Here is a 26578-nt window from a genome sequence, read left to right as displayed (position 1 = left end):
ACTGAGAGGGCCATGAATGTGCACCAGGAGCGAGGCTGAGTCCGCACAATGCCGCAGCCACAGTAACCGTGGGGGATGGAGGAAAGCATCGTGAAAGCACAGGAGATGTCTTTTCCCAGAGGCAATGTGGCAGGACTGCTACAGATGGGTTGGGGGGCGGAGGGCAGCTGCGGGCAGCATCTCCCAGCACCGAGTGCAACGGTCCAAGGAGATGGAGGGCAGGTGCATCCTGCTGGTAGGAGGCTTCGGAGTGAGTCCCCTCTGGGTGCTGCCCCGGGCTTGGCTTGCTGTGGGACTGTGGGAAGATGGTCACCTGCTGGGGGACAGTGGGTGCAGAGGGACATGTGACACTGGTTACCATGTGGGCACCATGTGGACTTTGGAGATGGCACCTTTCTGCTGCTCCTGATTCCCATAGTCTCTCTGTCCTCCCGTGCATGTGTGCACACATGCATGGGAGTGCATGTGTGTCCATGTACGTGTGTGCACGTGTGCTGGGGGGACAGGACAGGAGGGGGAGACTGGGGGTGCCTGGCTGGAAAGCTAATGCTGTTACTCGAATGGAGGTTTAGGAATGCGAGCTCAGTTTAAAGGAAAAGAAGCATGGTGGCCAATAACAGAACAGGGGGCAAAATCCAAAACAACAGCTCAGAAGCAGAGGAGACGCAGCCTCCCCAAGAACGAAGGCGATGAGATCTGAAGCATACAGACGTGCTGACACATCCCCACATTTGGGTGCCAGGACCACAGAGAGCACACGTCTCTACTCCAATTTTTCAAGTGAGGCCGTCAGGCCCAGACAGTCTGACCCCCTAGCACACAGCGAGCAGAAGTGCCAACCCAAGTTTTCTGATATCATACTGCATTTTTCATACCACATGGTAACTAGTCCTGGGAATTAGACAAGATTGTAAGGTCCTAGATCCATGGCTGTGTCTGTTCCGTATTGTCTTACAGTCTCACCTCCCCAGGGCTTGGAAGAGAGGAGTCGCTGTGCATGGATGGATGTGCGCATGTGGGCATTTGTGCGAATATACGTACGGACGCACCCAGGAAGTGGGACTGGATATACCCCCTCCTTAATGAAGGAATTATTCATCCAGCAGTTAATTCACATGATGGGTGCTACTATTAGCTTTTCATGTAATATTTCTAAGGTGCAAGAAATTTTACAACTGGCTTACAAAGCAGAGATTTTTTGTTTCTATTCCGTACTGAGCAGAAATCAACGTGGTTTCATTGAGTTAGCAAGGCATTCGCATCATCGATGATGCAAAAGGTGTTGGCAAACAATGCCCACCACCAAATCTGGCCCGCCTCCTGTTTTTGTACAGCCTGTGAGCTAAGACTTTTTTTTTTTTTTTACGTTCTTAAATAGTTTTTAAAAAATAGTATTTCATGACACATGGAAGATATAAAATTCACATTTCAGGGTCCATAAATAAAGCTTTACTGGAACCCAGTCACGCTCCTTTACTGAGAAAATCATTGGTGCCGCTTCCATGCTCCAAAGATAGAGCTGAGTGAGCACCAAGGGGACCATCTGGCCGGCAGAGCCTGAAATATTTACTATCTGCCCCTTGTTACAGAGAGTTTGTTGACCTCGGTGATCTGCAATAGCATTTCCAGCTCTGAGAACAGGAGTTTCAGTCATGCACCCGGCATAGGACACAAAACAGCTAAATATCAGACAAACTGAGGAGAAGTCAATGCACCATGAGCCTGGAGGACCAGAGTTTGTTTAACTCCTTCCTTGCACTGTTGAAGCTTTTGTAGCTTGACTCATGAGACATTTTAAAAAATGGATTTGGTTTTAATATAACGAACAGAATTAATGACTGTCTTCAAAGAAGCTGAATGTGTATGCCTGCCAAAAGGACGTCGGCTCTCTGGAGTCAGCTACTTTCAGTTCACACCCCAGAGCCACTCTGGAACCTCCGCAGGGACCCGGGACACAGAGAACAATAATCCAGACGCAGGAGGCGCAGGGAAAGAATGCACCACCAGACCTGCCTGGCCTGGGTGTAACGTGAAAGCTGTTTCTGAGACAAATAAACACCCCCTCAGGCAGGAGCTGTGCGCTGATTGGGCAGGAGGAAAAGGGCGGTGAGCCCTCGTCACCTGTAAGCGGAGGAGACGAGGGCAGGAAGGGAGCACGCGGGCACGTCTACAGCACCAGTTGTGCTGTGGCACCAACGTCTCGCATGGGACTTCTGAGTTAAGAGGATGTCCTGGCACCTGTGCCTTGCTTGCCTGCGCCTGGACGTCACTGCCCCTGTTCTTAGTACAGCGGAACTTCTCTGGTCACTGAGGAACGTTCTATACAAAATCACATTATAAGTGATGAAATTCCAGTTACGTGTCTGAGTCCGCATCTAGCTGGCCATTCACGTGTGTGCTGTTCATCTGTAAGAACTGAACATTAGGGGTGCTTGGGTGGCTCTGTCCATTGAGCATTTGACTCTTGGTTTCGGATCAGGTCACGATCTCAGGGTCTTGAGATGGAGCCTGTGTCGGGCTCTGTGCTCAGTGCGAATCTGCTTGAGCTTGTTTTTCTCTCCCTCTGCTCCTCCCCTTGCTCCTCTCTCTAAATAAATGAATAAATAGAATCTTAAAAAAACAAACTGAATGTTATAACCTTCTCAGCTCCTTTTCTCTTCCCTTTCAATTCTCAAGTTTGTTTCCTAACTAATTGGCTGACATAAGACTGCTTATTTTGGAAGAATTACCGACAAAAGGCCTGTAGAACACAGGAGCCTAGAGTGGCCCAGCCTACGTTCTCTATTTGAAACCAGTGAAAAGATGTGAAGTTTCTACTAATCATAGCACTATTTATATATATATATATATATATATATATATATATATATATATATAACCTGGAACTCTCTGATATAGAGATGAAGGAACATGCATCCACAATAAAATGGAAATAACTATCACTTCCTGTGATCTTTTTGGAGCTTTTGCTTGTTGAATGCACAAATATCCAACATCAAATACCCGCAGAGGACGGAGGGAGTAGGTGCGTAGAAAGCGGCTTGCCTTCTCGTGGTTTCAGCCAAAGACACCTGTTTCAGAAACTGTGTCCTCAGTCTTCCAGAAAGATCTGACACTTGGCATGGATGGGACCGCCTTGCATGGTGTTTGCCGGGAACAGAGGAAGGAGGAAGCAGGAGTCCAGGATTTAACTGTTTTGACTGGCAATCCCTTCTCTCAGCTGAAACACAACTTCAGTTTAACTGTCCCACCTAGAAACATTAGTGCTGTTTTGTCAGTACTCAGAGAATACTTTCATCCTTCCTGACCCAGAAAAATCTGGTCAGAAAGGATAACCTTGTATAGTTGCTCCATTGGGCAGGACAGAAATAATCGATACATTTACACTTCAGTAAATGAGAGGGTTATTTTTAGGCCTTTTCTTGGGGACAGTCGCAGATCTGTACGGTAGCACTTTCTGTCCCTGGAAGCCAAGGAACAATGGTGTCAAATGTCTGGCGCAGCAGAGATGGGGGCTCTTCGCACAATGTCTGCTTTTCACAACTGGCGATCCGGCACCCAGAAAATGCCTGCGCCGTGCCAGCCTCGTACCAGCTCGTGATAGCTGCTGCGAGCTTTTAAGGATAAAAATAACTTGAAGACTCTTCAGGTTAAGAAATATTCAGTGAAATACTTTAAAAAAACTCAAGCAATAAAATACAACTATTTAGAGTGAGAAAAAGTGACTCCGTGCCAGATAATGGGGAGAAAATAAGACATTCTAAGATATTTATAAAAATGGCCTCAGGTGAACTCTTGTCAACTCACTTGCTGCTTAGATGCATGTTGTTAGAGCACAGTGCATACTGATACACTCTTTGAGGGGTTTATTTTGTTTTTTGGAAATCATTTCAAGACCATTTATCATGCTCCTACAGTCAGATGACCATTTAATTTCCTAGAGTATCCAGCCCAAGAAACCAAAAATATCCCCTAACTTCTCATCCAGGGGAAGAAGATACTTTTAAAGATTTACTTATGAAAATTCAAAATTGACCACCAGGGGTACTTAGGATCATCTATTTTTATGTTTTGTTGCATGAATCCTGAACAAACTGATCATTTCATAAGAAAAGTCAGCATCCTAAGTAGAAAGTCAGCATTTCCATGTCATGAAAAGAAGCTCACATCTATCTTCAGATGTAGGCGTGTGTTACCAAGTTCTCTAAGGGAAATAACATCTGAATCTTCATCACAGAGACAACGTGGTGACGTTTCCCACCTGTCTTGGGTCATTTTAGGGGTCCTGGTTGCTGGTCCTGGAGTGTCTAAGGCTCCATTGTGTGATGTAACCTGGCGGGTGGCAGTCGCCACTCACCATGATCATCGAAGACCAACATCACTCACAGTAGGGTTGGGGGTGCTCCAGAGGCCCCTTGGTCTTTATCTCCGCAGGACCCCAAACGTCGTCCTTAGAAAGTGGTTCATCGGAGACAGAGCTTTTAATCTCCATGAACGTCCCCTGCCTTGTAATGGACCGAGCAATTTCATGCTGTCTTGTGATGGGAGCGCATTACCTTCTCCTCCTGCTTGCCACGTGGGCCCAGAGTCCACAGAGGACAGACACGGACACGCATCAAAGCCCATCTTTCCACATCTGCTGGGAACACCATTTTACCGGATGCCACTCCTATGTCGGAGCACTTGGGGCAGGGATCTCCCACATGGACTCGCTCGGCATTCAAGGCCTCAGATGCTCTTTTTGCCCTTTGCTTACCCAGACTCCCACTACAGGCTCTGCCCCCAGCCCCCATGTCATGTGCATGGGCCTGCGTCCTGATCACCTCTGCCCTCACCCTCCATGCCGTGCGAACCCCCTGCCCCCCACAGGATGTGCATCCGTTCTCTGGATGCTGGTGGCCTGGGCTGATCTGGCCACGACGGCTGTACCTGGCAGGCCACCCAGGTTCACGTTCAGGCGGCAGAGTGCTCCATGTAATAACCCTGATGACCTGCTTGCGACCGCCCGGGGGCAAGAAGCCTATTCTGCTGAGGACCCAGGGCCACACGGACCCACCAGGGCGGCCAGTGAACACAGCACAGCGGGCAGGGCAGGTCCCTGGGGTGGCGCTGTGTGGCCCGAGAATGACACGGGGAAATGTTTGGAAAGGCAAATTTGAGGAGCCGAGGACTGATCCTGCTGCGCTGCCCTCCTGCCTCCCCTCTGCAGGCCTGCGGTCCCGTCTCAGGATCTGCTCTGCAGCCTCACCCTGGATGCGTAGCCACCACGCCGCTTCCCTGCAGCCTGGTCTCTCAGGGCCCCTTGCGCTCACCCACCACTGACGCACCAAGACTGCACTCCGAGAACCGCCAGCAAAACCCTCTTGTGACCGTCCTGCGTGTGGCAGAGCCGCCCTGTCCTCCCACGTGCTCCCTTGTCTCCCCGGGCTCCCCTGCTGGCAGCCCATGAGCTGCTGCACTGTCCACACACGCTGGGGTCAGCCTAGAGGCCACTCTGGCCCCAGGTCTCGCGGATCCCCCTGGCGGAGGCTGGCCCTGGCCCGAGGCCATCCCGGAGGGCACCGCGCCCCTCTGGGCCCGGGTCTCCTGCCTGGTGCCCCCTGAGCATGCTCCTCCCGATGGAGGCGCTCTGTGGTTACATCGTGAAGCACCCAGTAACTGTCTGCTCTGGGAACAGAACAAAATCACATCTGAAACGCTGAAAATCAAATTAAGCCCAACTCATAAGAGGAAAAAAAAGCATTCATTAAGCAACGGCCATACATTTTTTCTGTTTAAATACATTTACTTCTAGGAAATGGATGTATCTGTCCCCTTGAAGACAATTCTGAGGATGGAGGTAGGTTTCTGTGTTGTATTGTGTGCACACATGTGTACAAGTGTGTATGTGTGTGTGTGTATGTGTGTGACTGGAGACTGGACAAGGTACGTCCAGATACGTTGATAAGTGGGTGTCTCTGATCTTCATATAGATTGTGAGCAAGGCTTGCTCTTCTAAGTAATCCACTCACGTTCCCAGAGTCAGTCCACTTATTCTTTCCCGTTGGATCAGGAACACTGTGTTCTGGGAAGTGCAGGCGACAGGGGGACCCAATGTGGTCTCAGAACAGCGAACGGCAGGTGCACAGCCCGGCCCCTGTAACCTCCAGGAAAATACCACAGCCCACAGATGAGAGAACTGACTGCTGCCTGCGTCAGTGCCGGACAAAGCAGGTCGGCGATATGTGAGGCAGCCACCTGCAGAGACGTGTGTGACCGATGGCCTTGCAGCCTGTGGGTACTGTCTGGGAACCACTCAGGCCCGCCTGGGAATCCGGAGGGCAGGGGTCACGACCTACACGGACTATTACGGAATCCCGCAGCACTCAGTATCTCGACCTCCCATAGCAAAAGCCTTCCCAGGATTAGAGCAAGTGTCATGAATTTATTTCATCGTCTTTTTTCTATTAGAAAAAGTGCCAGTGGACAGTGGGCTTGCCTAGCTGGTTAGCGTGTCCTGACGCAGGACGAAGGAGAAGGAAGCCCTCCATGGGCTGTAGTGGATAAGAAGCGGACCACAGGTGGATCCAAGGGCCCGCCTCTCAGGACGGGCTGCTGACAGGGGCTAAGGCGCTGCGTGAAAATTCCGCCGTAAGTGGAAGCGTGGCTTGGCGGCCAGCCTGGAGTGGCCCAGACGTCTGTTAGGGAAACACCCGGAGGAGAACGTTTCATTTTTCATTCATGCAAACTATCAGCTGCACATACAAGAAACTTCATAATCCACACATTTGCAGGGCTGGGCCAAACTGCACGGTAGGCACGGGCGTTCATTTTTATATGTCATCTTTTTCCTAGTGGTGATGGGAAGGCCTGCAGCCACTTCCTGTCCCTGGAACGTCACAGATATTTACATCTGAGGCTGTCTGCCTATTTTGGGACATTCACAGACATGGGAACTTACCGCACCATGAGCAAAATCCCCAATCTCGCTGGAGTGCCTTCGATCACCGGCCCACTCTCCCCCACTCTAAGCAAACAACTCACCCCCATGAAACACAGCAGCATAGCTTTCTTGAGGTGAGGTGAGGGCAAGCTTCAGGACGGGCCCGGGGGACAGTGGTCAGAGCGTGTGCGGGTCACACGCCAGCCCCTCCCTCTAGCACCAGCCGGCCTCCTGACTGTGAGTCTGGGGTGGGCCGACCCACTCGGCATGTCTAGGGGGGCACCTGGGGGGCATGTGACAGATCTCGGTCCCCAGAGACTCTGAATGACCCTCTTGTTCCATGGGTAGAGGGAGAGTCAGCTCTGGAAGATGCAGGGGAGAGGTCTGCAGTGTGGCTAAGTATCGGCTCAGAGAAACTGCATGCGGAGGTGATCAATCCTCCAACGATGACCACCATTCGTGGAGGTGGGGGAAGAAATCCCTGTTGCAACAAAGTATCTGGGGCCCCTCCATTCCTCAGTTGCCTACAAGCCTGACATCTTCATGGATTAGTGAATCAGGCACTGAAAGGCACTTTTCCGCTGTGGTGGAGGAATGATGCTTGATAAGCACCCACATGCAAATGGCAGACCAAAAAGTGAAAGTGTGCAGACAGCCCAGCCCTCTGCAGCTCAACTTACAGACGAAGTAAAGCCATCACAGTAGGCGTCTGCCCATGAGAAGGGAGCACCTGCACCCCACCACCACCACCACCACCGCCGCCGCCACCGCCACCGAGACTGTGAGCAGCAAAGCTGTGGGCAGCATGGGCGGGACAGGTGGGGTGAGCAAGCAGCCCTCGCCTTCGCCCACTGAGGGGGGAAGCACCCAATCGAGAGTGTCAGAAAGAAGGGGCGAAGCACTGACACTCGCCACTGCGGGGGATGGGCCTTCTCACACTTCACACTGTGCGAGGTGTGAGAAGCCCCTTACAAGGGCCACGGGTGTCGAGTCGGCAAAGCCACATACAGAATGTGGATTAGTGGTTTCAGGATATGCAGGTGGCGGGGAGGATGGAGAGCTGCCAGCCGGAGATGTTTCCTCTGGGGTGACAACAATGTTCTAAATTAGAGTAGAGCAGACACGGCGCAACTCTACAAATATACTAAAACCATTAATTGGTCCAATTAAAACAGGTGAGCTTCATGGCATAGAAATGGTATCTCAATAAATCTCTTAAAAATGGAAACAATGAAGGGTGTCTCCATTTTACTGTTGTGTTGCTTCAATATAACTTTTTAAGAAAACTGAAAAGAAACCAGAAGATGAAAGGGGACACACTCAGGGTTTTAGGGCAAGAAGCCGAAACATGTTGAGTACTTAATTCCGAATGCCAGCAAATTAATTGGCGCTTATGTATCTATCAGAATACCTCTGTGTCACACAATGAAATAGTTACTCGTCAGAAAATTCTAAGCAAAAATTATAATCACAAAACTACTAAAAACAACTCAAAGTCTAGAAATCTAATTTTCTAAAATGTGACCACATGGTGCTGGTAAGAAGGATGCTGTCAGTTTGAGAATTAAAGATCCAAGTAACCCCCATCTATCCTGGCTTCTCTCCTTTGAACTGCTTCGTCTCCACTCGGGAGCACATTCCTTCCACCCAAAGTGGCCATGCAGGGATGCACGTGCTCAACAAGGAGCGGGTGAGAGGTGGCCCTGGGCGCTCAACCGTTAGGTGGTGTCCTCCACCTGGGAGTGTTTTGTGACCCTGCCTCCGGAGCCTTCCGGAGATTACAGGGTAGTGGAGAAAAGGCAGGAGCATATCACAGCAAACTTGCTGTGACCCGCACCTAAGGATGTGGGGAGGGAACACGAGATGGCAGGAAAAGCCAATGCTATCATACCGAGACCACTGTGTCGTTCCCCCCAAATCGCTGCCCTTGTGGGTATGACAGTCCTCATCGTATAGATGTCAACAGGGAGGCCCGAACAGGTCAAAACAGAAAACGTGCATTTATTAAGAGAGAGTCAGGATTCGAGGCCCGTTGTCCTCAGGAGGGCAGGGTGTCAGTGGTTTGGCTCACAGCTGGACCCCGGCACTCACACGAGATGCAGAAGGAAGATGCCGTCGTCTATGGGGTGAGCATCCTTGACTGGTCCCCATGCAAACCCTGACCAAGAAAACACTGGTCTGTTCCTTGTCTTCCAAGTTCCCGGGAGGGTAGGATCTGAGCTGCAGGGGGAAGTTCCTGTGGGACAATGGTTCCAAAGCGGCATCTTGCTCATCTGAGGACGTCGGAGCTCGGGTTTGGTGACTGCTGCTGTCCACGCATGCCTCTGCGGGCCATTATTTCTGGTCGCAGGCAGGTGTGCTTACATACTTGCCACCAGATACCCAATGACCACCTCTGGCTGCCCAGAGGACGCCCCCTCCCATAGCCATGGAAACGAGTGCTGTTTGGGGTTTTGCTGAGTGTGGATACTGTCGCTGCCGATAGCCTTGACAGGGTGACAGCAGCAACAACAAAATGGACACGTTTGCAAGGAGCAGTTCTGCTCCCATGTTCCTGTCCTCTTGTGACCTGGAGGAGCTAATTGCCCCCAGAGCACTACCGCTCCACGGAAGCAGCTCCAGACTTGCGAACTGCTGACTCATCAGGACATAGCTGGCAAAGAACACTTCCCTCCTGGCTCAAGTGTCTGGCTGGAGAGAGAAGCAGTTGCAAAAATAAAGACGTGAAAACTCACATAACTTTTGAAAATAGGGTTCTGAAACACAAAAATAGCATTCTACTTATATTTTAAATGTCAAATGACATCCTTTCCCTGTTCTATAAGCTTTGCTGGAGCCGACAGCTTGCGACCAGGTTGTCCTCTGCGCCCTCGGTGATGGGAGCCCAGCTTCACACTGCTCAGCAGAAGGTTCTGTGTCAGCAGGTTAGGAACCCCCACCTCTGAAGACTTTATGTGGGGTGGAATAACTCTGTTTGAGTCCGTCAAAGTCCTTCTGATTGTCTCAGGCCTCTAAACCTTGAAGGATCATTTACTGGAACCCAAGGAGCCTATGTATAAGTCATGACTGTGTTCCCCTTGGGCTCCCACCCTCCCGACCTGCAGGAAGGCCTAGAGTTCCCCAACTTTCCCTTTGTTCTCCTGGGTTGCTCCCCCGACAGTGGCTCTCCACCCCTACATCACTCTGGTATTTCTTTCTCTAATTCAATTTTAATGAACGTGAGTAAGCATGACTTGGGGACCGCGCAGCACCCCCGACACAATGAGGAGGATTCCTGTGAACAGGAAAAGCCAGAACCAGAACCTGCCATGTAAGAGGGAAACGCCCAAGGGAACTCCCAAGTCCTGCAGGGGAAGCGTCCTGCCCATCACTTCCCAGCAACAGCAGCTGCGACAGTGTGCGCCAGCTTAGCAGACCCTCAGATCCAGACCCCTCAGATCCGGACCCACCATCCTGATCTCACTGAAGTACCAAAGCCCTTGCTCTTCACACATGGAGCCACAAGGATAGACAGAAAGACAGACCTTCCCAAAAGGAAACCAGCTCGAGGGGACGACAGCCTCCACCCTCCCTCCCTCTCTCTGTGCGTGAGCCTGAGCACCTGTGCATATGTGAATGAGGGTGTGCATCAAACTCCACGCCACTATGGTTGGGGCTGCATCTGTCTTCCCCAAAGATGGACAAATCTTATCCCATGATCTCCCCCTGACCCCTGGGATCACACAGCATTCTAGGAGTCTCTGTTGTGTTCACATCACAATGTTACCACCTCGAGGCAGGTGCCCCACTGCCCTCACTCCTCCACCTGTGGCATGCTGGATTTTGATACAGTGTCATGTTCCAGTTGTGGGACCACTGGTTGTAACACTTGCTCATGTCTTTGCCTCTTAAAAAGTTTCTGGGGAAAAAGATATTGAGCTTTTAGACATCATGTTTTGAAGTAACTTAAATTTTAAAAGTTTCAGCTAGAGGCAGGAAGGTAAGCCCCCCTTGGTGTTAGAAAGAAGGGAGAAAGGTAGGAGTGCCTTCCTGTGTACACTTCACAGAATTTGGAAAGTCCTGAAATAAGAATGGCCTGAATGCACCATGTCCCCCTAACAAAACATTCCAATTAGGATGTGCCTAAATTACATCAGTTTACCTGGACTTTACTTGCTGGCGAAGGACGTGAGCATGTGTGCCCCTGACCTCCCGAACACGAGCATCTCTAACTGCCGCTGACCACCTAAACATGATCATCACTACTGCCCTCGACCTCCTGAACATGAGCATCTCCAACAGCCTGTGACCACCTGTACACAAGCATCTCTACTGCCCCGACCTCCTGTATAGGAGCATCTCTACTGCCCCTGACCTCCCGAACACAAACGTCTCTAACTGCCCCTGACCTCCTGAACACGAGCATCTCTACTGCCCCTGACCACCTGTACACGAGCATCTCTAACTGCTCCTGACCTCCCAAACATGAGTATCTTTAACTGCCTCTGACCTTCCAAACAATAACCTCAAATCAGCTGGCACCATGCCACATTTATCACATCGATTAGAAGCCCACCTGCCACCACCATCACAGGTACAAGAGGTCACCTGCCAGACAGATGTGGGGCTGCTTCTCCGGATTCAGATGTGCAGGGGGAGGTTGGGAGCCCAGCAGCACTGCTGATGGAGGGTGGTGATGCTCCACTCAGAGGAGGAAGCCTGGGTTGAAGCAAGGACCTGCCTTTCACTCGACCCTTTAGTGGCTGCGAGCCAGGGAGCCCCAGGAGGGACAGCGAGGAGTCAGGACCACTAACAACTTTCCTGGCACATCATGCACCACAGCTCAAGGGAAAACTGGTCAGAATGCAACTGCATTCTGTAGGTGGAACTCTGCAGGGCCGTGGTGTGGCCAGGAGCAGGGTTAGTCGGCGTGATGGGTAAGGACAGCGTGAGTCTGGCTGTGTTTGGCCTACAGTGCTGCTAAATCCAGAGCTGTTTTATTTTCCTTTCTAAACACTTCATTTCTTCAATTTAAAAAATACTGACAGTAACGCTCCTGGTAGAGGTGAGCAAGTGGGGAGGCTCACCCCATAGAGGTTCATGGAGGGGACACCCGATGCCCCTTGCCTTAGCGGGAGAGAAGGATGAGAGGTTTGTGGCACCTCCTGAGTCATGGCAGCTGGGAGGGGTGTGTGTGAGTGCCGTCTGGCCTGCCAGCGGGTCCTGTCTGCTGGCCCCGGGCTCCTGGATGTGCTCTCGGTGGCCGAGGCTTTGGGAGCACAGTCTACTCTGCACGCTCAGGTATGAGGTGGGAATGGGACACAGTAACCCTTACTGACAGGGGCCACCATGGGCGCTTTCAGATTGGAAGCCCGAGACCCGAGGCTTGTGCATCAGGTGCACAGTAGCAGGTGAGATGTGGGGTTCCACAGAGAGGGGCCGGGAGGGCCACACGTCCCTGGGTCTCTAGTGGGACCTGCCGCTTGCCCCTGGCTGCAGCCCATTGCAGCTGCTATTTGTGCATTTGTGAAGTCTGTGTCCCCTCTTTGTTCTGGAAGGCTTTCAGGCATCCTATTGTGGTTCTGATGGCCTCAAGTGACTCCCAGCCGCCCCTTCTACAGTGAAGGCCAGGACCAGTGGGGCTGAGTGCTTGGGGCAACCACTGTCAGGCCGTCCAGGAACAGGAGCGGCCTTCCCTCTCGGAGCGAGCCTCCGCTGGACTTGCTCTGCTGACTCAGGTGCAGCGGGCCGCCTCCTAGCCTCCTTTCCTCCTCACCTGACCTCACCTACAGATGGTGCGAGGAGGTGTCGAGAACCTGTTCGAGCCCATGCCCACCCTGGAGGAGCCTCCCTTGACCCTCCCTAGAATGTGATGGGGGTGAGGGGGTACTCTGCATTTCCTAAATTTAGACAAGGTAAGGAAGCCACCCACACTAGTCTCTGCTGTGACAGGTCGGTGTGGCCTCGGAGTGGACAAGCCCTGATGGCCAGGAGATGCCCAGCCCCACACACCTGTGTCTGCAGGGGCTCTCAGCCTCTGTGCAGTCAGGGGTGTCCTGCAGGGGGTGATCTCTGCAGGGTGCCTCAGAAGGTGGGGGCAGCCACTCTCCCACAGGGGCTTCACCGTTATGGGGGATTTCCATGGAACACGTTAGATCAACTAGACCCAAAACCACAAACCGTATCTATGGACAGCTGTTTTTATGAAAATACCGGAATGAAGATAGTTGTAGCATTTATAATTTCAAAGAAAAAAAGCAGCTCTCAGAGTATCAGGCATATTTTTTCAGTGGGAAGAACGTGTACTTGCACGGGCATGTGTCCATGCACCCACGTGCACACGGGAGCAGGTGCACGCACCTGTTCTAGGCACATCATTTGCTCAGCAGCAGCCAGAGGCAGAAATTCTCAAGAGCAAAAAGCTCAAGTGTAGGTCGAGTTGTCTGAATGGCAGTGTCCTCAGAACACAGCAATTTGTAAGTCTGTCTCAGGGAGAGGAGAGGACAGTGCAGGGGGTGGGGCGGGGTCCTGCAGATCCCTGCGTTATCACCAAACCCTAAGCCACCCGGGCCAGGCCCTCGGCAGGGAGACGGACGGCCCTGTGTCTGCCATGGGGAGCCCACCTCCCAGGGGCACTGGGGGGCAGACGACGACACAGGCCCCAGCAAGAGGCAGTGTCACTCGATCCTGGCTCCCATCCTCTTGGCCAGACAGGGCCCTGAGATGGGCTTGTGTGCTGGTGCTGGGGCCATGGGACTATTTGTGACCCACAGAGCCTCAGTGGACATGATGGACGCTGTCTCCCTGCAGATGTGCCCCCCTCTGGCTCCCCACGTCGCCCGTGGAAGCAGCTTGGGTATCTGAGTCACTGCTGGCCTCGTTGGGCTCTGACTCAGGGAAGATGACGTGGAGCTCTGAGATTCTAGTGTTCGGTAGGCTGGCGCGGCCCCCCGCTCCCCCCCATCCTAATAATGCAGCTTGGGACCCCCTGGTCCCAGCGTGGCTCACCGCACCCCTGCCATCCCAGTGCGGCTTGCCGCCCCCCCCCCCCCACCGGCCCAGCACAGCTCGGCAGCCCCCGTCCTAATTCAGCTTGCCACCCCCCACTCTCGACCCAGCGTGGCTTAGGTCCCCCCACCCCCGCCCTAACGCGGCTGGGCCCTCCCTCCCTGTCCCAGGGCAGCTCGGCCCCCTGTCCTAATGCAGCTCTCTTCTACGTAGGCTAGTCAGAGGAGGCCTCACTAAGGAGATGTCTGGGGACAGACCGGAAGGGGTGGGGAGCTCGTCACCCAGATGTTGGGGAAGAGTGTTCCAGAGGGAGGGCACAGCTGTGCAAAGGCCTTGTGCTCCAGGAACAGAGATAAGGTGGGTGAGGGAGGCAGGGGAGTGTAGGGGGAGCTGTAGAGGCTCCTGGCACCCACGGGGGCCACAGACTGTGGTAAGGGTGCTGGGGCTTTGGGCAGGGAGTGCATGCCCTGGGCCATGCGCTCCATGAAGGTCTTGAGAAGAGGCTGGCTGGGAGCGAGGGTGGGGGTCCAGACAGAAGCGGCAGCCAGGTGGGCTCCTGGAATCTTCCAGGGGAGTGCTGACGGTGGGCCGGACACTGCGGTGCAGGGGTCAGTGGTGACTGCCTAGTCCATGAGCCAGACAAGCCTGGGGGTCCCGGGAGCGTTAGAGACCAGTGCTGCCAGCTGAGGAGCACCAGCAACACTTCCCCCTGCTGCCACGTGGCCAAGGGGAGATGCTCCGGGTCCTGAGCATGGGTCAGTCTCCTCCGGGCACCGGCCTTTACTGTCCCCTACCCCCCACAGCCTTCCTTAGATGGCCTGTCTGCAAAATGAGCCTCAGGGTAGAAGATTCAGGGAAGGGGGCACACGCGCATCCACACTTCTACATTCAAATACCACACGTACAATCAAGTGGGCAGGCTACTGGAAGTGCGGGGGGTTTCATCTGGAGGCCAGGCTTCCGGGATGTGCCCTGGGTGGAGACAGTGGGTGGCAGTGCCACCTACCGCTGGTCAGTGGCAGCCCTGCACATGGCCCCTGCCTCCTCCCTCATATGCTCCCCTGGGGCTACTTTTCTTGATGCCATTTGTCCCTCACAACAACCTAGAGGTCAGCTTTAGGGGCACCCGGGGCTGTGAGTCCTACCAGAGGCCTGGTCCCAAACTCCGAGTCAGTTGGTGACGCTGTTTATCCAAGAGACTGTGGCGGGGCTGCCAAGTAGAGGCTTCAGGCCTGAGTCCCACGCTGACCGCAAGGGCCCTGGGGCATCCCCTGCTCCAGAGCTACCCAGGAGCAGGTGTTGGCTGGAAATACATAAGCCCCAGTATACAAACAGGGTGGACCCCCAGGGCTGCCTGGGAACTGGGAGGCAGGTGCACGTGGGTCCCAAGCTACAAAGCACCACTCACAGGCAGGCAAATGCATGGAATAATACGTCTCCTGTTGTGTTGCTGCTTTAACACACCCACCAAATGCAGAATGAAAGCGGCCTCTGTTCCCCTTGGGTGCCCCGGGATCAGCCTTTGTGCCCTGGTGGGGCTCAGGGCAGGGCCAGAGCAGGAGCTGTGGCCTTGTCTCTGTGGCCTCCGGGGCTCTGTCCTGGCCTGCACATGCTCACCTCTATGACTGGGGGGTCAAAAGTTCCTTTTCGATCTGTGGCTCTGACTCTAAGATTTATATTTGCCCCAATGACACGCTCAATATTGATTGCGTTGCTGGCCCAGGGATGAATAACAGGCTCAGGCAGCACAATCAAACCATGATTAGCAATAAAGGAAAGTCAGCGTCCACGATTCTCAGGAGCAGGCTGCCCACTAGCCACTCTTGGAGGGCACTGATGACCATGCGGAGGGTCCGTGAACCAGGGGTCCATAGGAGCCACGGAGTGCGTCCCCGGCCTTCAGTCATTACCGCCTTGAGATAGAACTTTGCATCAGTCATGACTGCTTCTTCTAGTTTGGTGGCTTCGTCTAGTAATCAGGACTGACCAAATATAAATATTTCTTGAAATAGTATCTCAACAAGATTTCCTCATGGAAGCGTCTTGGAAACAAACAAACAAAAATGAGCTTTTAAACTTCTCACAGAACATATGTCTGTGGCAGAGAGTATTTTCCAGCCCATGCCCTGGAGGTCCTGGTAGGGTGTGCACAAGCCACACATGACACCGACAAGGCCAGGTCATAAGCAGGACATGTGCCTTAAACTGTGTGCCCAGGTTGGAGGAAGTCATTAACCAGTAGGTTATAATGATAACCCACCTATGAAACTAATCACTACGTTTGCTCTGAAAATACCCTGTGGTGGTCCATGGCCACGTGATTATTGGTGATAAAAATTTAAGTAGGAGAAAAGTTCTTACAACGGGCTAAACACAGCTGCATCCTTTGAGGGATGCACACAGACTTCCCGCTGACGGTCACCGCGGAGGGACAGGGTGCCCTCCAGGTGGACGTAGGTCGGCTTGCTCATGAGCCGTGGGTGGATTCTCTCATCTCCCCTGCTGACCTGGGAGGAAACCAAGGCCCATGAAGATGAGCACATGGGCAAGAAATGGCACAGCTAATAGGTGGTGCAGTGGCATTACCTCTTACATAAAATGAGAAATTAAAAAAAAAAAAAAAAAAAGGACAGGGTCTCATTTTCCATTTGGGCAGCTGGGAATTTCCAGGTTCAACATATTCACAACCGCCATTCAGTTGACTTGCATGGTCTTACTTGACTTGACCTCGACTTCATGCTCTTTCTATTTTGTTCCCCTGTGTATTTTCTTATTGTGAGCTAACTCAAGCATTGTGAAACACACACACACACATATGTACTTAACATGTCGTACTCGTATAAACTGAAATGTTCCCAGGGTGAATACTTTCTTGCGGAACAGTGTACATCGATAATTCTCCCTGCAGTGTTTGAGTAGTGAGGGATTCCCCCCATGGTTCTCCATAGGAGTCTGTCCCCACCTGCCGGGTGCACCACACTTAGCCATGCATGTGTCACACACCGAGGCAGGGTGCACCTCACTTAGCCACGTGCACCTCACCTTGCCATGCACGAGCCATGCGCAAATCATGCACTGAGGCAGGGAGGCTATGTTCTCGCGACCCTGCAATCCTGCAGAGCTGTGCTGGAGCTCACCTGATGTGCGGGGCACTCATCTCTTCTGCTCTGACTCTGGAGATGTGGGTCCCATCTGGAAGGAACCACACTATTCTGGAAAGAGCAGGGCTGCCCTCTTTGGGGGATTTTGCTCCTTTGTCACTACAATTTAGGGAGACCCAAGGCTTCCGCTCACCTCAACCACCTGGCCTGCCCTTGCGTTAGCTCCGTTGCCAGTGAACTCTGGAGGGAGGGCGTGGGGACGAATGAGCTGCCTTCCTTGCTGACTCTTTTCAAATGATGAGGATCACGTATGACATATGTGTGGGTGCATGGCTCAAAAAAAGCTCGCTCACCGGACTACCACAAAATAACCCGGTTCCCCAAAGCTCTGACGATACGTGGTTCCCTGGGCTACCGTGTTTTCTTCCTTTCTGGGTAACCAGGCAAACCGTCCTAAGCATAATCACACACCGTCGGAAAAAACATTACACAAAGAGATTTGCGAGTGTGCTCTAACCAGTGATTTGCTTAGATTAAGAACAGTCCTTCCCTGGGATTTTCCCATGAAATGAAAAGGTAGGTCAAAGTCTCCCATGTGCTGCTGGGAAAGGACTGGCTCCAGCCCTCAGGGAGGAAGCCTCCCATAGTCTGTCCCCCACCATGCAGCCTTCCCGGCCCCTCCACTTCTGTCCCTAAGCCTGGACTCTGACCAGCTGAGGCACGACAGCTTTTCTCCTGACTTTCATGGAAACCTTGCAGACTCATACATGTCGGATGAAGGAGACAGGGCCATGCTTCTGACCCAAGGGCAGTGTGATGGCTAGGAGCTGGGAGACAGTCGCTACACGGGTGTTCAGAGAATTGCGAAAGCATGGTGTTTTTCATCGCACTCGGGGAACTATTGTGTAGTCAGGAAAAGTGGGAGGCAGCTGCTGGCTCCATGTGGAGTGACATTTGTAGAACACTTCATAACTGAAAAGGAATGCTCAGATATATTTTCTGAGATTAGACTGTCAAGATCGACAGTCAAGATCCATGTAGCTGCTTCTCCCCTCATCACTCTGGGGTTTCTCTGGATTCCAAGAAGGAATTTTTTTTTTTTTTTAGCTAATTTTAAATACTAAATTTAAATAGTTTCATTTAAGACATTGCATTTTCCACTTAACAATACAGTGTTTATAAAGTGCAATGTTTATTTCCTTTCTCTGTGCACATATTCTGTATTCAAGTATCAGGAATGCCCAGGATATTTACTGTAGCACTTGACTTTACAACTGCTGTGGAATTTGCTACAAATTTGGGTCCTTCAAATGTTGTGTGGAACAACTAGACCTAATTAATGTCAGGTTAGCTTAATCAACCTCTTCGATGGTAGGCCCAGAGGAGGCACCACCAGAGGGAGGAGCTCCACCACCAGGGGAGCCTCCAGGCATTCCTCCTGGCATGCCTCCTGCACCCTGGTACAGCTTGGTAAGGATGGGGTTGCAGACTTTCCCCTGCTCTTTTTGCTGATGCAGGAGGGGGAGATGACCATAAGCTCAAAAAGCAGATGCCAGGCAGCTCAGCGGGGGCCTCTGGGTTTGTATTAGTCAGGCCTGCTGAGCACAGAACAGTGGGAGCCACGAGGCCCCCCTGGCCGGCCTCCCCATAGGTTGGATGCGGTCAGCTGGCACGGCTCCTCACACCCGCCCTCTGCTGTGACTCAGCCTGGGCTCAGTGTCTGTGGCACATGCTGTGAAGTGGATGACTAGTCATTTCCTGACCCCACGTGGGCTGCACGCAAGGGCGCACGCGAGCATCTCCATCACAGTAGACACAACAGGCAGAGTCTGCTTGTGCCCCCCATTTCTTTCCATTAGAAGAACATGAGAGACTCCTAACTCTGGGAAATGAACTAGGGGTGGTGGAAGGGGAGGTGGGCGGGGGGTGGAGGTGACTGGGTGATGGGCACTGCGGTGGGCACTTGATGGGATGAGCACTGGGTGTTATTCTATATGTTGACAAATTGAACACCAATAAAAAATAAATTTATATAAAAAAAAGAAGACAAACCTAAGTTTGTGACATAACGGAAATGGGCACCTGCCCCCTGGTTTTCACCAACTACAGAAATCCATCTGCAAACTGAGTATCTATTTGTACTGAAGCTGCCTTTGAACAAGCTTCAGAGATCACATGGTGCTCACGCCGATTGAAGGAAACGCTCATGATACAAGACCCTTCTCCCATTGCACACATGTGCAGCGTGTACATGTTTGTCTGATGAGGAGAATGACGGGCATCGTTATGAACTATCCTGACAGCATTTCACCTGGGGAATCGTGAGATGATGTTTGCTACAAAAATAAGTAAGCTTAGCCAAAATCATTCTAGAAGGTACTCTTGTCATATGGAAAACCTGAAACTGGACATTTTTATTCTGTCGTTCTTTGATGTGTTTATGTACATCATCTGGATTATGGGAGTAGAAAGCCGTCTAGAGGAGCCTTTATTTTACAGGCTCACAGGCGGATTGATTCTTGAAATCGACACTCAGATGCTCCATTCGGGCCTGCAGATTGCCTTCCGTCTGCATTTGGGAGGCCTGCGTGGATGCCTGGCCTCATGTGCTGCCCCTGGTCCCTCCAGCACCTCTGCCGCCGAGGAATGGGGGCCCCCCCCCCCGCTATGGAAGGCAGTGACTATGCTCCGGCAGCCCACCCCCCCGCCCGATCCCAGCTCCCACAAGGACCAACATGCTGCAGTATGAGCGGGGCTGTGGATTCTTCTTGCGCTGACCCCACTGGTTTCCATTAAACCCACCTGGTTGTTTCCAGTCTCGGGGCCCTCGAGTTACATTTCAGGACAGTTTAAGATACTGAGACAGTGGGCAGTGGTACTTCTGGAATGACGGGTGTTTACCCAGGACAGAATCACAGAAACAGAAGGGATTTTTGGTCTGGGCAGGTGCCCCGCTGCCCCCCTGTTCCTGCCTCCTTGGGAATTCTTGGAGAAGAGAACAGAGTGAGGCACAGGGACCCGTCTGCATGGGGTCTAGCCTCGCTGTGTGGTCGTGGGCAAGTCACTGAGCATCGTAGTCACATGCGAAAGGTGATTTTTTTTTTTAATGTTGAAACCAAATGAAAACGCATTCGTTCATTCTCCCCAGTGGGCACAGAAACGACTCTGAACCGCGTACGTAAAAGCAATGACTGTCAGCAGGGCACCACAGACAAGGAAACTTTTATAGAAAACAGTTATTTTCCAATACTCGCTGAGTCATTCTTTGTGGTTGAGCTATCTGCGCTTTGGGACAGCTTCACTTCCCTGTCAGTCATGTCGTAGAGGCACCGTTAGGTTTTCCACCCAAGAATGGCCACAGAGATAACTGGAGAAGTGTCGCACTGTAGGGACGCCTCTGGGGAGCGTCCAGCGACCGTGCAAGGCACGCGACAGCTCGGGACAGGCCCCACCGGGGAGAACCGCCAGCAGGAGGCCGGCCAAGGACACCTACCCCACGGTTCTGCGGCGTCTGCGTTGTCGATGCTGGGAACAGACTGATAGACGAGTCGCGTAATTAAAAAATTACAACCTTCCCCACGTGAGTGCAGCTGCACAGGGTTGTCGCCTGAAGCTACGCCCTCGCATTCCCCTGTCACGTACCGAACACCTCGTTGTCTTCCGAGGCCTCCCGGGCCAGCTGGCGGACGCCCCTCCGGTCCACTCCTCCTGGGGGAGTCCCTCCAGCCTGGAAACAAAACAAAACAGGGCCCTGTCGTGAGAGGTGGTGCTTCATCAACAAGGTAGTCGCTAGACACTGTGTGGTGCGTCTCAACTTTGCGACAGTCCCATTCCCGTTCACCTCGCAGGGGTAAGACCGTGTCTGGGCTCAGGGCGGTTTCTGCAGAGGAGTCTCAGTTCCGGCCTGTTTGCTCCGCCCGGGCCCACAAGCATCCTCTACTTCCAGGGGAGGCACCTGGGATAAAACGCCCCAGGTCGCACCCCGTGCCTGTCCCAGGAGCCCCCCCACCCCCCGCCTGCCAGGCCCGAGGGCTGCAAGCCATGCGCAGGAGGAGCCGGCACCGAGCCTGACTCCCGGACCTCCCCGACTTCCCGCCCTGGCCGCCCGGGAGTGGGGCGCCCTGGGGGAGCGGGCGCTTTGGCCGACGCCAGGTGGCGCCCCCAGGCCCTCTGCTCTGTCCTGAGCCCCACCTGTGGCACCCAGCTGCCCGCCCTCCACCCGCGGCACCAGGGTGCCCGTTCTCTTTAAGTTTAAAATTTGAAGGGCATAAAGTCTATATGGTTTAGTTTCTATTTGTTTAATCAACTGTGTTTCATTAGTGTGACGGGGAGTGCAGCTGCCAGAGGCCCTGCCCCAAGCACTGTGGGAAGGCCTGCCCCTGCCGTGCGCCCCGCAGGCCCCACCGCCCCCACATCTCCCCACCTCCCACCACCCCAGCACCCCTCGCATCCCCCCACGACCTCGGCACCCCTGCCAAGCCCTGTACTCTGCTCTGTTTCTCACCTTTGTCCCTACAAGGAACCCTGGCGGTGGCTTCCCCGGGACCCACAGCTCGCCCTGCGCCTCAGTTACCCCCACAAGCACCTCCGGGCTCCTGCACAGGACCATTTACTGGGTTTGCATTTTTCCAGGTTATAACCCGCACTGTGCAGGCTCTGGTTTGCTGCCTCACGAGACACAGGCACAAGGGGACATTTCCAGGTGCTCCCCGCGGCCTCACTCTGGGCTCCACCGTTGCTCTGCATCACTCCCCCACCCTAACCTCTCTCGTTCCCTGAGTCTCTAGCTATGGCTGAGAGATACGTACTGTTCTCACTTTATACTCTTCTTCTGAAGGGGGGTGGACAGGCACAGTAAGCAACACTAAACCCCAGAGCCAGACGGCTTGGGAGTATGCTCTGGCTTGGCTTTTATTTATGAGCTGCGTGACCTTGGACAAGTCTGTGCTTTAGTTTCCTTCGCTATAAAAGAACGGAAATACTGGTATTGTGTGGCTGCATGTGCTGGTTGAAATGAGGGTTCATCAAGTCAGTATCTATAAGCGCTCTGAGCCTAGGAGGCACACAGGCACTGAGTGTTAAAAAAATGGAAACTCTGGGGAAAAAAAAGATGAAGATCCTCCCTCCTGCCGTGGCTCCTGCACCTACCTGCCTTCTCCCTAGCTCCGTCCCCATGCCATGTCTTGGGGGCGTGTTTGCCAGGCCCAGCTTCCCTTGCTCTGGAGAGTGGGCACACAGCCCCCAGGTCGGCAGCAGCCCTGCAGAAGCTTCCGGGGGCGCCCACCCACCCAGCCAGACATCCTGTCTCTGCACTTTCCCCTCCCCGCCGAGCCTCAGGGCTCGGAGCTAGGTTTGCCACTTGCAACAAAACCCATCTTGACTAATACGTGTTTTCCCGTGAGGAAGCCATAAATTACTATCACATCAACGGAAGGTCTGATTCAGAAAGACAGATTCCCAGGGAGGGACAGGCACAGGCAGGCAGCCGCAGGTGGGAGAGAAGGCGACGCCCAGGGGGAGGGGACCTCCTGGCTCTGGGGAGGCCAAGGCCAGTCCTGTGGATCACAGCGGGCCCTCTGTCCCTGCCCCTGTCCCCAGTGCCCTCCGGAAGCCAGAAGCCTCCACACCGAATGAGTGTGGGGTCTCTACTCCGTCCCGGGCAGGCGGGAGCAGGTGAAGGCAGGAGATCCCAGGCTGGGGCGGTTCCACCTGGCGAGCAGTTGAGAAAGGTAGAGCCAAAGCAGCAAGACGGTGCTGTCCATCCTACGGACAACACCGGGGAAGAAACTATTTCGTGTTGCTGGGAATCAGGAATCGGGGTCTCTGAGAACGGGAGCAACGTCACAGGCTTTGTGTGGGACCCAGAGTTACAGAAACCAAGCTGTCCCTGGGCCTGGACACCTCCCAACCTCCTGCCCTCAGGGTCCAGGCGGGTCAGAGTGTGCGGGAGGGAGGACCTCACCCTGCCAGCCTTCGGCCACTTCCCTGCCTGGGTCCTCAGCTCCTCCTCCTCCTCCTCCCCAGGAAGGGCCTGAGCTCCTCCCCTCTGCATGCCAGGCAGCTCCCACTCCCCATGGGTGCACTCCTCTCCCCACCACACTGTAAAGTGCGAACAGATCCTTGCCCCATAACCCTCTCTGTCTACAGACCTCGCCCATGCCTGGCACCCCCACCAAGTGCTGGAGAGAAAGCTGCTCAGTTGTTATGTTTGCAACAGGTAACTTCTGCTCCAGTGGGAGGTGGTTTAGGATGGATTTTCCAGATCTACCATTTTAATTCTAGATGGAATAAAGCTTGGCCCAGGAAGCCCTTCTGGATCCGCTGTGCCTCAGCCGGAGCCTTGTGTCATGTGTACTGGTTTCACATCTCTCTTTGAGGCTGACCTCAGTGTCCTGCTCTTCACTAAGTACAAAATAAGTATTACTGGAGAAATACTGAAGTAAACATGACTTAGCTGCCATTTTATTCACCTCCACCCGACTAGTGAGCAAGGAGCACACGGGCTGTGCAGGATGGTGTGTGGAAAGTACCCAGCAGCCCGGGAAATCTACTGACTCATTTCTGTCCAAATAAAAAGATTCTTCTGAGACCTGATGCTGTTGCTTCTCCATGAATAGAAAATATATCCTCATGAATAACACATTTTCAATAAGCAAAATGTCCATAAGCAAAACAAACACAATCAAGATGATGTGTGTCAAACATAACGGAATTTTCAGGGTAAAGAAATAAAAGCTTCTTGTAGATGAAGATATGCAAAGAGGGTCAGTCCCCACGACCCAGGACCCAGAGTGTCACTGCCCCAACATGTCCTGATTCTCAAATCATGTCTGTGACTCCCAAGTGTCTAAAGGATTTCAATGGATTATGGTTTCTTCACAATATTGGTACTGATTTTCACTTGCAGCAGCCTAAATATGTGAGAGCTGACCCATGTAAGAATCCACTGACTTTTTCATATTAATTCAGGGGAAAACACAAGACAAAACTCACATAAATGTCAATTTAAAAATATTTCTAAATATAGATGAGATCTCTTATTCAACAACATTGAAACAGTACTCATTATAAATCAAGCAACTTGCTGCATTCTTAGATCAAGTACTTAATCTCGTCACTCGACAGGCATCATTCCTGTGTGATTATAAAACCTCCTTTCGAGCCAACAGGCCTGTGCTCCCTGGGTGATGCCCCTGAGCAACACATCCATGCAAACGCCACCAGGCGTCTGGTCCCTCCCATCCTCATGCAGAAGTGCAGCAGGGCCTGTGCAACTCTATCCACCCTTTCTCCTCAGGGCCTTGAGTCTCTCGTCCACGCTGCTCTTGGGAGCAGCAGAGCAGATAGCACCTGATTCTCTTTTCTGGTTCTGGGCGACCACCATGAATTGGAAACCCAGGGATAGAACAGAATTTAGTGTTGGGAGGGTTTTTAAATTCTCTTTAAATAGAAATATGGGAGTGCCTGGGTAGCTTGGTCGGCTGCTTTGACTCCCAACCTGGACCTGAAGCAGTGTTGGGGGGAGTGGAGTTAAACTGTCTGGCACTGTTCGTGGGGCATGCAGTGTAATTAAGAAGGTCTGGGGAGTCCAGGGCCCCTGCCTAGGAGGCAGGAGGTCAGGGGACACGCCTTGGCATGGCTGTCGGGTCCACATGCCCATGCCCAGTCGGAGCCCTTCCTCGTAGCTGGATGGGCTTTGATCTTCACGCCCCAGGGGCTGGAGGGAGACCTATGGCCGCCAGCATAACCCCTGGCCACACCACACCAGGCCCTCGGCAGGTTTGCTTACTCCCCACTTCCTGAGTATTCCAGAAGTATCCAGCCAAAAGGCAGCAAGGCTGGAGAAGAGGCAAAGGTGGCAGCACGTGGCTGAGAGGCCAGCCCTGTGGCTCTCTAGTCATCATGACAGAGGGACAGATTCTTCTCTTTGCAAGGACAAGGACACAGAAAAGTCTGCCCCAGACAAGTGGTGGCGTGGGGTCGGAGAATCCTGGCCATCTTCTGGTTGTGGTGGGGAGACTATGGCTTATTATAACTCTGAAAACTGCAAGGCTTGGGAGCCATCAATAAAAAAAAAAGCACAAACTGCTATGAATTCCTGGGTATCACTTGAAATTCTCGCTGCTGTGGCTTTGAGATTCCCTGACAGTCTCGCATTGACAAGCTGAGAAAGAGCAATGTAGATCTTAAAACTGATGCAGGGGTGTGCTAGGGGTGGTTTCTATCACCGGGCACCATCCATTCTTATAATACATGACAAATACTTAGCTCTGCAAGAAATGTTCTTTTAACTGAGCAACAAAAATGCTTGTAGAATAGAACAATGTTTTCAACTGGCTGAAGAACTTTATTTTTATACTTTGTTTTGTGTCTTAACCATAATGGTCTGAAGGCTCAAAGACACGATTTGCTTTTCTTTTTGAACCACGTACATGGTCTTCTTGACAGTGGCAGAAAGAAGATAAGTTCAGGAAAACACCTGTCGGGGTGTAGGGCAACTCCTGGGGACTCTCAGACGCATGGATCTCTTAGCAGGTACAGGAGGCAGACATGGGAGGGGAGACCCACCCAGAGGGGTTGGCAGGGGAGCATGGGATGCTCCCCACTCTGAGAAGGTGGGGCTTCTGGCCAGGAGGGGCTCTGGCAGCAAATGCCCAGGTCTCAGGATATGGAAGGGATATTCTTCCCCACATCCTGGGAGGCAATCCTGTCCCTCCTCTGACTGAAGCCCTATTGTGTGGCCCCTTCTCTCTCCCAGTGGAGAAAACTCTCTGGGGTCTCCAGCTCTGCATTGCATCCCCCCGCTCCATGCCCTGACCGCACTCAGCTATGTAGTCCTCTGAGCACATTCCACATGATCTGACCAGTTCTCACTCAAGTAGGTGTGCCATGGGACCAGCCACCACCCACTGCTCTGGTCCAGGGAAATTGTGGGTTTCCCATGCTAACCCAGCTGGGCCACCTCTGCAGCCAGATGAGCCTGCTCTGGGGGTGCCGGTGGTTCTGATCTTCTCTGGCCACCACACTATTCCCTCTGTTGTTGGCGGTAGTCCCAGGCACAGGCAATGTCCTTCTCCAATCCTATTTCTGCCATCTGGCACCGGCTCATTTGCTGATCCTGACCTATGCCCTCTGACCCCCACGGCTGAGATAGAGGAGAATAACCACTCAGTGTGGGAGGGTCAGCTCTGCGAGGTTCCCTGGGCATCTATTACCTTGGGGCTAGGATAGGGGGAACCCATATAAATCCTCCGTGTAGACCGATTTACAAATGCTACCTTTACGTGTATTTGACATGTTTTTGCTTATTTAGATACTAAAAGACACAAATTTAGCACCCAGTTTCACATCATACAATCAACTGTCTGCATACTTATCATGTTATCTGAGACATGGAATCTTTGCTATTTTGTTTTTAAACAAAATATATTTATTTCAGGGGCCTCTGGCCTCTGGTAGGGTGACCTTTCCAGTGTCCCACCTTGATGCTTTGGCTGAGAGTAGAGGAAGCTCCATACGTCCTCAAGCCCCTCAAATCCCACAGTCAGCCACCAACTTTACTCCCTGT

The 26578-nt window shown here is 52.6% G+C and overlaps 1 protein-coding gene across 4 annotated transcripts in view; it reads right to left on the bottom strand.

Moving 5' to 3' along the window:
• LOC112643942 (myelin basic protein) overlaps window positions 1–26578 on the bottom strand; it is a 114984-nt gene that overhangs the window by 48095 nt on the left and 40311 nt on the right. For all 4 annotated transcript variants that reach the window (XM_049111653.1, XM_049111654.1, XM_025421965.3 and 1 more), the window contains exon 3: window positions 20653–20737. In XM_049111653.1, the coding sequence (XP_048967610.1) occupies window positions 20653–20737 (85 nt within the window). The remainder of the gene's footprint in view (window positions 1–20652; window positions 20738–26578) is intronic.

Source organism: Canis lupus, chromosome 1, assembly GCF_003254725.2.
Source record: "Canis lupus dingo isolate Sandy chromosome 1, ASM325472v2, whole genome shotgun sequence".
NCBI classification, from domain to species: domain Eukaryota; kingdom Metazoa; phylum Chordata; class Mammalia; order Carnivora; family Canidae; genus Canis; species Canis lupus.
The sequence above is the reverse complement of the archived record's forward strand: the minus strand, read 5'-3'. Positions and strand labels throughout refer to the sequence as shown.